This window comes from Condylura cristata, unplaced genomic scaffold (assembly GCF_000260355.1).
Source record: "Condylura cristata isolate star-nosed mole 26May11 unplaced genomic scaffold, ConCri1.0 scaffold00025, whole genome shotgun sequence".
In the NCBI taxonomy this organism is placed as follows: Eukaryota; Metazoa; Chordata; class Mammalia; order Eulipotyphla; family Talpidae; genus Condylura; species Condylura cristata.
This window is the reverse complement of record NW_004567126.1, coordinates 11956711-11970667: the sequence shown is the minus strand read 5'-3', so window position 1 is coordinate 11970667 and position 13957 is coordinate 11956711. Positions and strand designations below refer to the sequence as shown.

Genomic DNA, 13957 nt, shown 5'->3' with positions numbered 1-13957 from the left:
TATGGGTCCCCAATCTGAGTCCACTGCCACTGTGCTGTTCTGGGCTACAGCTCCTAGGACTGAGACTCAGAGGCGAACACGCAGCTCAGCTTTGCCAGAGGCAGTTAGTATTTGGGGCCCTAAGAATTCTAGAATCTTAGATTCAATAAATGGATGAGGAAATTTTAGCAGTATCTAGTCCTTGCTCCAAGTAAAATCAATGAGAAAATTTCAAAAGGCCCAATTTTGTAACATAACAATTTTGCTCATAGAAAAAAATTCCATCAACTGAAGAGCAGTAGACTAACCTTCCTTGACCATGAAACCAAAATACTATTTTTCAACATTTTTCCAAATACTACTTTGAAATAAATTATGTGTTCTGTCTCTATGCCTTCTTAAACGGAGAAGAAGTTTATCCGATGCTTTTTTTCCAGGAGACTTTTTAAAAAGAGGCACTGTCACTCATCTAAACAGAAATCCATGTTCTTTTTCCTCTCCAAGTACATTTTGTGCTTGAAATGTATATTTCTTTGGGAAAGTGTGGGTAATAAAACACAAAAGAGTTCATTAAAGAGTTAAGATCCACAGCAATGTCAGAAATCCTTTACTCTGGGAGTTGCTTAAGGCATTCTTAACTGACCACAAGATCATGCAAGTTCATTAATTTCCCAAACCAGGTTATAAACAGCTGCTATGATTGCGTAATAGCTCCTAGAGAAATTTCCATGGGTAAATAAATGCCATTTAGAAAAAGGCTAACAAAAAAATGCATCTAGGAGCTGGAAAAGCCTCACAGGCATTTTTTAGGTTCTACTTTTAGATACTTTTCTGGCAACCTGAATTAAATCACGAGAGATTAAATGGTCACCTCAATTCAACACAGGTCAAGAGGCAAAAAGATGTGACATCAGTGTTTGTAGAAATGCTGCAAGTCCGTTTCAATTGTTCAGGGATGGCTGATCTACTATACATGTTAATCCTAGAAAAAGATTGTCCTACATAACCTTATACTGGTGTGTTTCTAGTGTAACTTCCCTTCCGTAATGATAAACGTTGATTCAACAGTGAAGTTTAAATATGAACTGAAATCCAAACCAAAATTAAATATGTAATATTTAGGAAAGAAAATGCATTGCTCCCAAAATTTAAAAAAAAAAAAGAATTCCAGGTAAAATATGTTCAGTTAAGTATGTAAGTAGGACTAGTGTATATTTCCTAAACTTCTTATCCCTTCAAAACTGCTTTGACTAGAAAGACAGTTTTTCATCTACTTCATCTCATCCATTCCTTCCTCCAATCACCCACTCCAAGAGGAAGCTCCAGAAGGCAAAGGGAATGACCAGCCTCTGCCCACCCGGTCCACTGTCGCATTTGCAATTTTTATTATTATTAAGAGCGAAGGAATTGTCCCTTCCAGAAATCCACACTAGATGAGTCAGGAAAACTGCCCAACCCCAGAATGCAAAACCCTTTTTCTAACAGAACAGGAAATCTTGTGGTATCTCATAAAAAGGTGTTTGCTCATACCAGCTCTCCATTGTCATGGGCATTCAAGTTTTCTGTGAGACAAACACATCAATAGCCTAAGAAATCAAGTCATGTTTTCATGAAGAACTCTCCCACCAAATCACCGATATTTAAACAGTATTTATACTTAAAAAGTAGCTCAGAAACGATTCTGTCACTGTCACTATTCTTATATTGTAGGGGGGACACAGAGCCAGGAATCTCCATAAATAAGTTAGCTGGACTTCCACAGAGTCCCCTGGAGTCGGGAGGCTGAACTAGACTATGGCCGCTCTGGCGGCCCTCAGACAAGAGCCGCGTGGCTCTGGCAAGAAGTGTGGGTTGTAGCAGTGAGCTGCTTTCGCTTTAGCTCCATTTCACAATCCTGGAGCTGGGAATCTTCGTTTATAGGTATTTTCTTCAAAAATGGGCTGCATACCACTGAATTACACACTAGATAATGTTACTGTGCTCCTGCAGGGAGACATATGTCCTTAAGATGTCCACTGGGCAGCTTTTCTGAGACAAGCAAGATCCCTCCAGAGCTCTCTGACTCTACCCAACAGGCCTTGGAACAGTAGTGGGTCAACCCCACAGCAGCCCACCCATCAAACCAGCACAAAGACTGTTCTCAGAGACCAAGTCAGGGAGACATAGAAGCACTTTGTGTACGATAATGCAGCCTATGAATACTATGATTATTATTAATAACAACCAGCTAAGAGGAATGCTTTCAGTCTAGACCAATTCAACCATATCAGATTCAGTCAGCCCCTGGAATATGTCCTGTTGCAGCACTTCTAACATTCAAAAAGCAGCCTTGACCAGAATGGACAGAAGCTTGGTGTGAGGATGGGAGAATGAAGCCAGAGCAAAACTCATGTTTCTTTGTGCAGGTCACTACTCCACAGACATTGGTTTGGGGTTGGAAGGGAACAAAAGCAAGGACGAGGGAAAATGAGGGACAATGACACCAAGACAGAATCACACACAATTTAGAAACAAAATGATAGCAGAGCTACCCAGTTAGAACATGGCTGAGCGCCAAAGCCACAGACTCAGCCCCATCATGTTCAGGTATAGAAAAACCCACGAGCAATAAAGTGGTTCTTGTCTTTCACCTGTGCCAGGGGAAAAAAAGATACACAAACACATGTGTGTACATATGTAAATAGACATGCATCCAAAAATAAAAAAAAATCAAAAAGGGGAAGGCGAACTGGTCCCACCCAACCCTTCGGTCTGAGACACAAACACCCAAGAGCCCTAAGAAGGAAGGTTATAGGTTCTGATTTTGCAAGGGACTTTCCCTAGGCAGGGCCTGCTGGTTATCCTAAGGCCTACTGGGAGGAAGTGAGAGCTTGAACACTCGAAGAAGATGACCATGCTCATGACCCACGATGCCTAAGGGAAGATTCTTCAAAGTACGGAAGTAAGTTGGCCTTAAGGCCCACATCCCGGAGCCTCAGGCAGGGAGCCGGCCCTACACTGAGCAGAAGCTTCCACAGAACCAGGCAAGTTGGGCTTCTGTGATCAAAGCCCTGAGAACTTAACCGGCTTTCTCCTGTCCTCTTCCTTTTGTAATTTTTTCCTATTTATCCATTGGAAAACACCTCCCCCCCTTTTTTTTTTAACTTTTGAGCAACCAATAAGTTAATTCTTCCTGGATGAAACACACCCTTTGTAAATACAATGGATTGTACTTTTGTCAGAAACAAAGCAATTTGGATACTTGACTAGGCAGGCTGTGTTTCAGAGTGTTTATGTCCTAATATTAAAAATGGGGTGTATTTGACCATCTTTGCTTTATTAAATCAGTCAGCTATATTGTGAAACATTTACTTCACTGTCGATGAATATTTTATCAGTCATTGGAGTCACATCAACAAGAGTACATTCTCTGGAACCCTCTGACCACGTTTCCCTGGTTCTCTAACTAAATGCATGCTTTCACCACACTGCTGATGACTGGTTCTGAATAAACCATTAGCCAATAATCTTGCATCTTTCCAAATCAGAGAAGCCCCAGGAAGCTACAGAGTCCCGGCTGAGGTTGTTCAGGCTCCAAGCCTGGGTCTGCACTTTGACCGAGGAGTATATCTGGAGAAACAGCAGGTCACATGAGAAACTAAGAGCTTTCAGAAGGGATACCTGGACCATTTTACTTAATCGTGTCCCCCTTCAGTAAAGTTTTCTCCAAGAAAGTAAAGCACACTTAACTCCATTCAACTACAGTGATTATTTGCTAAGAAGTTTTACCACAATAAGAGATCTTACTGGTGATCCTCACCAACTTCAACTCTTCCAGGGACCCAAAGTCTTTGTTAGCATGATGGATTTGCTTAAAATCCCACCTGGAAAGTTCTTGATATTTGGCAGGCTGAGGTATAAAGGTTGCAACTCAGGAGTATACAGGGCCAATTATGAGAAAAAAGAAAATAAAGGGAGCAGGCCAACTCACAACATGGATAATTCTTGTTAATACAAAGGCCTCTAGAGACAAAATCTGACCTACCACGACTGGTCCTCCCCATGCACATATTATCTGGGGTGACAACTTCTTGTTTGATGGCAAAGTAGTCAGTCTGCAAGGTGTCTGTCTGCAGAGGGTCCCGGAGAATGACAGAGGGGTAGTCGTTCTCGTACTTGAGGGAGAGCAGTTCCTCTGAGCTGATGGGATGGAGGGTCTGGTAGGACTCAGTGATGAAGCTGGGCTCTGAGAACTCAGAGGGAGGAACACACTGAGCATGCTCGATACCGTAGCCTAGAAACAGAAGTGTGCAATTGGAGAGAAGAGATTTGCACCTGAAATAAGCAGCCCCTCCCATACACAATGGCCCCAAAAGGTAAAACAAAGGAAAGTACCTTAGAAAACAGAAGGAAAACCTTATAAATCCAAAGGGCCTGGGTTTCAACCTTGCTTCAAGATAGCCCTTGATAAGATACTTCCCTTTTCTGACATAATTTCCTCATCTTTAAAAAAGATATGACTGCAATCTCTCTCTAAACATTGTCATGGAGAGCGAATATGAGCATACATACAAAATGCCCAGAGACATTTCTGGCACTGTAAACTCTTCATAGACAGTAGTTAAAGTTGTAAGACTAAAAATCATAATAAAGTAAAAAGATTAAATGTCAACAGATCTGCTAAGAACTCCCTCTGAAAGGAAGGTCATCAGATAAGACAGCTCTACCCTGTTTTCTCCCTCTAGCCTCCTCTCCAGCACAGCTAGATCTCTCCTACTAGAAGGAAAAAGGTTTAATTTTTTCTAACAGTGTGTGAATGTGTGAAGTTGCCTGGCACACTCTAGAGGAAGAATTTCAGAGACAAACTTGGAGTATCTACTAGTAAAAAAAAAGCTAAGAACCAGGGCAGCTAACCCAGATTCAATGTGATCAAAAGTTTAGAGGTCAAGATGGAGTCTCTCTGAATGACTCTCATGTTAAACATAAACATACCTTTGTGTAGGAACTCTCATGTTAAACATAAACATACCTTTGTGTAGGAACTTGCAAGTTAATAAAATATGTAAACAGCTTGAGCCTTGTGCTTTGTGGAAATCACACAATAAGAAATAGCTTACATTTAAGAAATGTATTTCTATGTATTATTTTCTCCAGACTTCCCACAAAGAAGCCTGAGATCAGCTTTCCTAAGCTGCCCCACAGTGAACAAGGGAGGGAGGAAAGCTGGAAGATGGACTTACTAATGAAGTAATCCGAGGTATAGCGGGATTCTGGATAGGTGGGGTTGACTCCATTAACCTGATATGGCTTCACGTCCTCTGTAACAGACAGCATGGAGGGACAAAGAGGTCAGCACATAAATCATATTTGGCCCAACAGGATCTTGGATGAAAGGGCTGCAATGATCTCAGCCTCCCTTCTAAGAAATCTGCATGTTCGCTCACTGAGCTGGTGTCTGAGGCTACCCTGACTAGGCCTTGTTTAGAGATGAGATCACAGAAATATGGGTAAGCTGATTATTTCGGTAGCTGCAAAAGGGGAATTATTATCTTGGAGAGAGAGTCAATGAGTAATCTGTCAGGGTCTCTAAGGGAAGACATTCCAACTTCATTCTGACGCCTGCATGTACCACATCAGCACCAAAGCCGAAAAACATTCTTGGGAAGTTCCCAGAACTTGAGTCAGTGCCCAGCCCTCAACACCTTGCAGAAACAGAATGCAGTCTCTAGATAGGTAGACTGTGTATCTTCTATCGCTTCTTCTAACAAGTTTGGTTTTTGTTTTATTTCCCTCAGATTTCAAGTTCAGGTGTATGCATGAAGTAGGACACTGGCCAAGTGACTGGTGAACTATGGCAGGGTGAACTATGATTGGTGGACTATGCAAAGAAAGGGCAGCCCCAGAGACAAACTTTTGCCCAGACGCCAACTTCCATAGGAACGAGACAGGAATGTAGAGGCGGGGTGACTGAGCATGGAAAGGCTCTCCACAGAGTTAAGGTGACCGTGGGGACCCTCTCATTACCCTGGAATCCAATGGTGTGGCCTCTAACCATTGTATGAAGGAGTGTGATTATGTTTCACTGTAAGAATCACACATAAAGAGAGTGTTGGTTTGGGTTTTTCCTCAGGTATTTGATAGCTTGTAGAGAGCAGGGGCTGCTGGGAAAACAAGTTTATGCCTGCACAGAAAAACAGTTCCCAGTTGAGATAAAATGATTAAACTCTGCTTTAGCAGCTTATCAGATGGAAACATCCCCGGCACCTTTGGCCTTTCCACCCCGCCCCAAACAGCTATGTTCTTCTGGTGCTGTGCGGCTTCATTTTAATTACACAACAAAAGCTACAGCCTCGATACAAACATCTAGCTCAGCTCTTCAAGGATCTGAAGAGAGAGTCTTACTGCTTCTCTCAGTAAGGGTGGGATGATAGACATTTGTTATCAAGCAAACTGAATTGTTGTTTCCTAATTCACTTCAACTACTCTTTTGCAGCCAAATTTGTTGAGGGCCTGAGACCTTCCCCTCAGGTCCATATTATTATACAAAGAACACAGAAGAGGAAGCTACAGTGTAAAGAATTAAGTTAAAAAACAAAAACAACAAAAAAAAAAACAACACAAGCTTCAGGCAATGAGTGACAGGGAGGAGGAAACCCCCTCACCAGCCTCACTTTACAAGGGGGACATTGAGAGTACATGTCTATCCAATCTCTCCAAGGTGCTCAGAGAATCCAAAGAGAAAGTGTAATTTTAAAGCATTTGGAGACAAGGAGATGTGATTCAGATATGAATTACAACTGTCCTCAGGGGCAGGCCTACACACCGAGATGCTTGGCATCTCCATGGCCATAAATAGAGGGAAAAAAACACACTTGAATATATTTGACAATCTGCTAGAATTCACTGGTGTATTTATAAGCCGAGCTGGCCATATCCTTTCCCTCTATAAACAGGTCGCTCACGTCAACACATGTGAGCAGGAGCTTGTGTGCCAATAGGCGAATGCGTCGATGCTTCGGGGAAGCCTGTGTGGCTGCCAGGGAGAAAGCTGCCTCGTTCTTGACTGTGTTTATTTATTTATTTTTCAGCAGAAGCTGGAGAGAAGGAAGAAAGATAAAACTTCTATACCCAAAGGAATCGACTTTGGGTCTCTCTGGAACACTGCGGAGCAGAAAATATTCTTAAACAAAGGAAGGTACTATATGGAATAAAAGTACTAATCCTCAGCTTTGTGCCCTGCCCCCAGCGTCTGCGCCCGGGGTTGGAGCCGGTGACCACAGGGAAAGGGTGGGCCTGGGTCAGAGAGGGCAATGGGCTTCTAGGCTTACAGTCAGCTGCAGGGCACTGCTGACTGCTGGTAACTGCAATTTATTTTAAGAAGAAATTCGGAAAAATAAGCGCAAAAACGCCCAAGTTTGCTGCCTGCTGCTGTTTCTATACTCGGCCAGAACTGTGGTACATGAGTCACTTGGTCCAAAAAGGTTGGAAGAGGCTGGTCCGGAGGCCATGTCATTACAAGGTTGCAACACGGTGTCCTGACATAACCCCAGTTTCTGCTCCAGATGAAAAGGTGTGCTGCACTGGCCATCCCAGTCTGGGCAGAGGGGCTGTCTGGGTCACAAGCTCTGAGAAGCTGAGCTTATTCAGGGACCTGGCCAGGTATCACCCTGCCACGGATCAAAAGAGTGTGGTTAAGGATGCCAGGGGAAAAAAACTTATCTCAGAGCTGTCCGTGGGCACTGCTTGTCCAAACAGTACATGTGTCTAAGATAAGGACTGAGGTGCTGGGATCAGAATTTTGCATACCAAGAAGTTTTAGGAGTATAATCTTGCTAAAGATTAACATCTGAACCACCAACACCTGAGAAAAAGAAACTATATTTACTGAGCTGCTCCATGCTCAGGCACTGTGTGGGTGAGTCTCTGCAGACAAGCACACTGTGAGAGGGACCTCTGGCTAATGACTGGGCTCCCAGGAGGGGGTATGTTCGCTACCTGCTCCCATAAAACCCTGCCTCCCTCTGGCCTGCATATTTACCTTTCTGCAAGATCTCAAGATGTTCCCATAAGATGTCCCCAACGAAGTCCGGGGCCAACTCCAGAAAGCAGTCTTTGCCCAGAGCACAGAGGGCAGCTCCATTCATACAGAACTTCTGGAAGTCCACACCCTTCAGGCTGAACTCATTCACAGCCCACATCACCCAGTCCCGAACGTGGGTCTCTGTCCACTGCCGAGGGTCTGGTAAGGGATAAATGATGATGAAGCAGGTTAGGTTCTGAGCAGTCACTAACAGACCCGAACTGAGCTCAGATGCTCTCTGAAGTCTAGAGTTAGGAGGCATGAGCCTGAGATGGCAAGTCCAGGCATATCGTGGGCACCTCCCAGAACCTTCTTCCCTGAATCTAATATCCCCACCTTCCTATCTTGCCAGATAGGAGATCACTATCAGCAGCCAAAAGGTAACACCCAAGAATTCTCTACCCTCCCTCCAAATACTCCATGACTCTCCTCACTCCCTGCCTGGTTCCATTAGAATTTTTTTTTTAAGCCTGGGACAAAGAAGCAAATGACTTCTTGAATGGCAGTCTTAATAGTCAGGTGTGTTCTGGCAACTGTACCCTACTTTGAACTCTTACACTTGAGACCATTGTCTTCATTATTTTTATCTTAATTATGGTAATAATCACAGCAATTAGTAATAGTAAGTCACTCGAATGCTAATTAGTAATCACAACATTATTAGGTGCTGGCCTTAGGCCAGAGACACCCTGCAAAGTACATATACTTTACAACCCTGTACTGAGCAGCACTGTGGAACAGATAATCTTCCCACAAGGCTCTAGGTTGATTATGGCTACACCAACTCATGACACTTAAAAAGCTGGGATGGACCCTCCCCAGTGGTGCAGAGGGTTAAAGCACAGCACTAAGAAACTAAAGCCACTTCAGCATGAGTTCAATCCCCGCCCTGGAGGTGATCCACATGGCACGGCAGACCTCTCCTGACCCACCCACTGCTCTCTTTAGCAGTGTACTTCATCAGTCGGCCTGTTCTGCTCCCCACTCTGTCTCTGGTGAATCTTCTCTGCACCTCTGGCCTGTACCTCAGTTCTATATGCATAAATAAATAAATCATTTTTAAAAAGCTGGGATGATGGCAGTGGCCACATCACACCTGCTCTCAAGCTTACCCCGTCAGTCTGTGATTCTAAAGGATGCTGGAAAGTTCTGACTGCTGAGGTCTGTGCGTATTAGTGTATACAGGAAAAGGTACATGGGTAAATGGTCACAGGCTTGGGTCTGGCTAAGCCTTAGCTTCTTATCTAGCAGAACTAGCCTACTCTATTGACAGCCTGGCTGATACTCATAAAAAAAGGGTCTTTCTGTTCTCAATAGTCCTGCTCTGAATTTCCTGGTAAAGGCTGAAGTGTTCTCCAGTCATTTCTTCTGATAGCCCTAGTCCTTTCCATTCCTGAATAAACCCAAGTATAAACAGTTCACCAAAGCACTTGGAAAAGAAAAACTACTCAGTGCATTCCAAGGACTATGGCTAAGTTCATCAAATGAAGGTCCAGAATGTGTTTTCCAAACCTGTCTGTACTTTGGAATCAGCAGAGGAGCTTCAAAAATACAGATCCTCCCAGCAGTTGTTCTCAGCACAGTTGTGAAGTGTTTTGAAAATTCTAATTCTAAAGATATAAACAAGTTTGGGAACCAGTGTCCAGAGCCCAAGATGGTGACAATAAGCCTGAGAGACAGATGCATGAGTATGTGTGGCAACATAAGTATGTGTGTGAACAGACATCTGTAACCATCAGGAGCTGCTCAATGAAGTGTGGTCGGTAACCATATCTACCTCCCATTACAGATAATAATGCTAGCTTCTGCCAGAAGTCTGATCCCACCCTCTCTATTTCCAACTACCAAGCATACCTTTTGGAATTCCCAGTCGTTGCTGCTCTTTTGAGAAACCACTGAAAGTAGCTTTCAATGCTTGAGACATCATTTCTTTGCTGCTTGGAGTTAATAATGGGACATCTGCACATTCCATATCTGTAAGAAAATAATGGCACATGAAAAACAAAAACTAGACAGAGGATGAATGGTAGCTAGACTTACGGTGGTGATCACTTTGTAATATATACAAAAATCAAGTTATTATATTTGGGGCGAAAATGCTTGAGCCTAACATAATATTATATGGCAATTATACCTCAAGTAAAAACCTAAATGAAATATAATAGGGTACAGAGGCTCTGAAGAAGGAAAATTGAGAAATAATGTCACTATCATCCTCACTGGGGCAGGTAAACTTTGGGAGGCTTTCCACACTATGTTGGGCCCCTTAAAAAATGACCATTTACTGGAATGTCCTACACCCCTGACAAGCAAAATATGCTTAGGCTTTCTATACAGTTCTACTATCACCCCCATAACTCCTACATATCCTGCCTACTCACTAAAAGTATTAGTTATACTCCTGACTTCCAGTTACATATGAAAAGGAAATAACAATATTCATTCATCTGACAAATTATTACTTAACACTATGTGCAATGATTTAGAGGCGCAACAGTGAACAAGACATGATGAAATGATCCCTTCCTTCATGAAAACTGTGGAAAGGGATTTGGTCATTCAAACACTGTTTACACAACTAAACATTCAAATACAACATCAGTAAGGGCTTCAAAGTGGAAGCAGAATATGTGAAACTAACTCATTACAAGAATTCCTACAAGTCTGGAGGAATTAGAGTAGGTTTTCCTCAGAAGAGAGATGTTTGACTGAGATGTAAAGCACAAACAGCAGTGAAAAAGAGGAAAAATTCTCAAAGTGTGGTCCTTAGACCAGCCGCATCAGCATTGCAAGAAATCATCAGAAATGCAAATTATCAACCCCGCTCCAGAACCTCTGGGGAGTGGAGCCCCAAAATCTTTATTTTTACCACAGATTCCAGGTGATCCTGATGACGCTTAACGTTGGAGAACCATGATCCTAGATAAAGAGAACAGCACACTGAAGGTCATGAGTTGAGGAAGTGGAGGAGAATATTGGTCTGTTTTGGTATCAAAAAGATCAACACAAATGAGACAGAGTACTCAGAGGTCAGAGTGACAAGGTTAAAGAGATAAGGAATGCCAAAAATTTATAATTTTATCCTAAGTAAAACAGAGAGGCAACAAGAGTTCTATGCTGAGAAATAAAGCATGACACAAATTTTAAGATCACCTATTTGCAATGTTTCAAGAAACTGCCATATTCTTTTCCTCAAAGTGGCTACATGATTTTATATTCCTACCAACAGTGTACAAAAGCTCCTCATCTTGACAGCACTTATTATTATCTGCTTTTTTAACAGCAGCCATCCCAATGGAGGAAGTGGTATCACATTGTACTTCTCATTTGCATTTCTGTAATGGTTACTGATTTCCATGTGCTTACTGGTCACTTCTATATTTTCTCTGAAGGAATATTTATTCAAGTATTTTTAATAGGGTTTTCTCATGGTTAAGTTTTAGGAGCTTATGTATACCAAAAATAGTGAAAGCAAGCTCTTGGAGAAAGATCCACTCAGGTTCATAGCAGCATTCTTCACAGTATCTAGAACATGAAAATATCTAGTGTCGATCAGCAAACTTATCAGCAAAATGTGATCTCTACATACAACAGAGGGTTACGCAGCCTTCAATAGGAATAAAATTTTGCTATACACTACAACATGGTTGAAATGGCACATCATGCTAAGCCAGTCACAAAAGTCAAATGATATGAGGTGCTCAGTGGGATTTACAGACAGACAACAATAAGGTGGTTTCCAGAGCTCCCGAGGGAGACAGGAATGGGGAGCTATTGTTAAATTTTACAAGATGGAAAAAAATCAAGGAGAGGGATGGTGGTGAGGCTTGTACATTATGTGTATTTTAATACTACTGAACTATACAGTGAAAGTAATTAACAATGGTAACTTTTACATAATGTTTGTTGTATCACAATTTTTAAGTATGGGAAAAAAGATTAATGAGAGGAATAACTTAGCTGCTCTGTGAAGAATGGCTTAGGTGACAGCTATGAGTGGATGCAAGAAGATTTATTTAAAACTTTCTGCATTTGTTGTGATGAGAGATGATGGTGGCTTAGAGTAGAAAGTGGCACTTGCAGAAAATATAAGTGGACAAATTTGAAGGGCATGGAGAAGGTTTATCTATTAAACTGAATTTGCATAAGTGGTGAAGAGTGAGGTATGGAAACTGGGGGTTGGCAAGGGTGTCAACCTTCATCATTCCCACTTGCATCTGTCTCTGCTATGTCCAATCTCTCTTGTACTTGCAAATCATGTTCAAACAAAAAAAAAATATGTAAAAATAGCTAAAGTCAAACATTGTCTGCATTGACCTCTGGTAAAATATCCCACAAAAAACTAATAAAGCAGAGAAGTGACCCAAAGAATCTCTACCAGATTTCCTGTGACCTTTAGACAGCAATATACTTGCCTGCAGTAATATGCAGAAGCCCTCCTCACCCTGAATCTTCAGTGTGTCATACGTAACTGACTTGTCATATGGCTGAGTTCCAGACTGGGCTACTGTTATATGTTCTCAACTAGCCATCTCTAAATCTGGGCTAATTTTAAAATTCCCTGGACATATATAATATGGTATCAGCTGAAGGAAATGGAAACACAGAATAGAAAAAAAAAAAAGGCAATTGAAGACATCTGGAAAAAAAAGGGAACAGGTAGATTGCTTCTGTATATAAAAATAAACATTGCAAGAATCAGAGGGCATGTAGCACTTTTCTTCTGACCTGCTTACTGCCCAGCCTCTGCCCTAAAAGAATAGGAGGGTCCACTCAGCTGCTCTCCCAGTCCCTGCCACTGATGGGGGAATCTGAATTTCTAGGCAGTGGTGAGTTTGGGTTGCCCTGGGAAGTGCCCAAAAAAAATCTAATGGAAAAATCAACATGCCTCCAGGAGGTTGACAAAATGATGGAAAATCCCAGATTTGGGGGGGTGGGGGGGAGAGTAAGGAAGGAGGGGAGTAAATGTTGATTACGTAACATCCAGTTCTTCAAACAATGGTATGATCATCAAATGAGTCACTAAGAAGTCATCAGTGCTCCCCTTTCACCCCAGAACAGTTTTGTGATAAGTCCTGAAATGTTTCCTCTTAGAGCAAAAGCTGGTTTTACTAAAGAAAAGGGGTTCTTTTTTTTTTTTTTTTCCTAACCAGAGAGTACTTTTTTCTGAAATAAGGGACAAATGCAGCATCCTGCCTCCTAGAACTGGGTTAAACCCAGAAGTCAATCAACAAATGTTTGCTGAATTAAATATTTTCCCAAATTGAATCAACTCTCCTTCCCTTCACTTCCATCCAACACAAATTCATGAACTTGAACTGTGTGGGTTTTGTTTTGTGTGTTTGTTCCCTCTGTTAAGATTTATGACTCGATGAAAAGGACTTTACTGATGGCGGAAATTGGCCAGGACAACAGATGTGAAAGATGCAATGCAGTCCAGACCAAGCAGATGAGCAGAGGTTCTGCTACAAAATGAAACTGAAGGATGAACCAGGCGAGGAGACCCCAGGCATCTTCCAAACAGGGATGGTTAGGTCTCCCCGTGCCAAGGGGAAAAGGCCGAGGACACAGCAGAAAGCCTGCAGAAGAGGCGGTGGCCCTGTGCCTGCAACTTCCAGCTCCACACTCCGTGGAAGTACAGCCTGGACAGGACCACTGGGCTGACAGCTGTCCCTGCAGGCTTGTGCTTCCTGTCGGGGTTAGGGCAGTTCCAGGTTCTCACTTGTTTTCTCCAGGGGAAGCAGCTGGAGTTACATTGGCTTACCCACCTCAATGCCACCTCCAGAAGCCCAGCCCCATACCCCACCTGTGCCCTGCACCTCACCTGCGTATAACTGACTGCCCCTGGGTGTCTCAGTGCTAGAGCTCCTGAAAACGTTCGTTGGTGATAGCCAACCCTGTACTCACAGGCCAGGTGCA

The 13957-nt window shown here is 42.6% G+C and overlaps 1 protein-coding gene across 3 annotated transcripts in view; it reads right to left on the bottom strand.

Moving 5' to 3' along the window:
• The window catches only part of ETS1 (v-ets avian erythroblastosis virus E26 oncogene homolog 1), a 123251-nt gene that overhangs the window by 22162 nt on the left and 87132 nt on the right, over nucleotides 1-13957 (bottom strand). For all 3 annotated transcript variants that reach the window (XM_012729906.1, XM_012729905.1, XM_004689105.2), the window contains 4 exons: nucleotides 9893-10012; nucleotides 7997-8197; nucleotides 5199-5276; nucleotides 4004-4252 (listed from right to left, as the gene is read on the bottom strand). In XM_012729906.1, the coding sequence (XP_012585360.1) occupies nucleotides 4004-4252; nucleotides 5199-5276; nucleotides 7997-8197; nucleotides 9893-10012 (648 nt within the window). The remainder of the gene's footprint in view (nucleotides 1-4003; nucleotides 4253-5198; nucleotides 5277-7996; nucleotides 8198-9892; nucleotides 10013-13957) is intronic.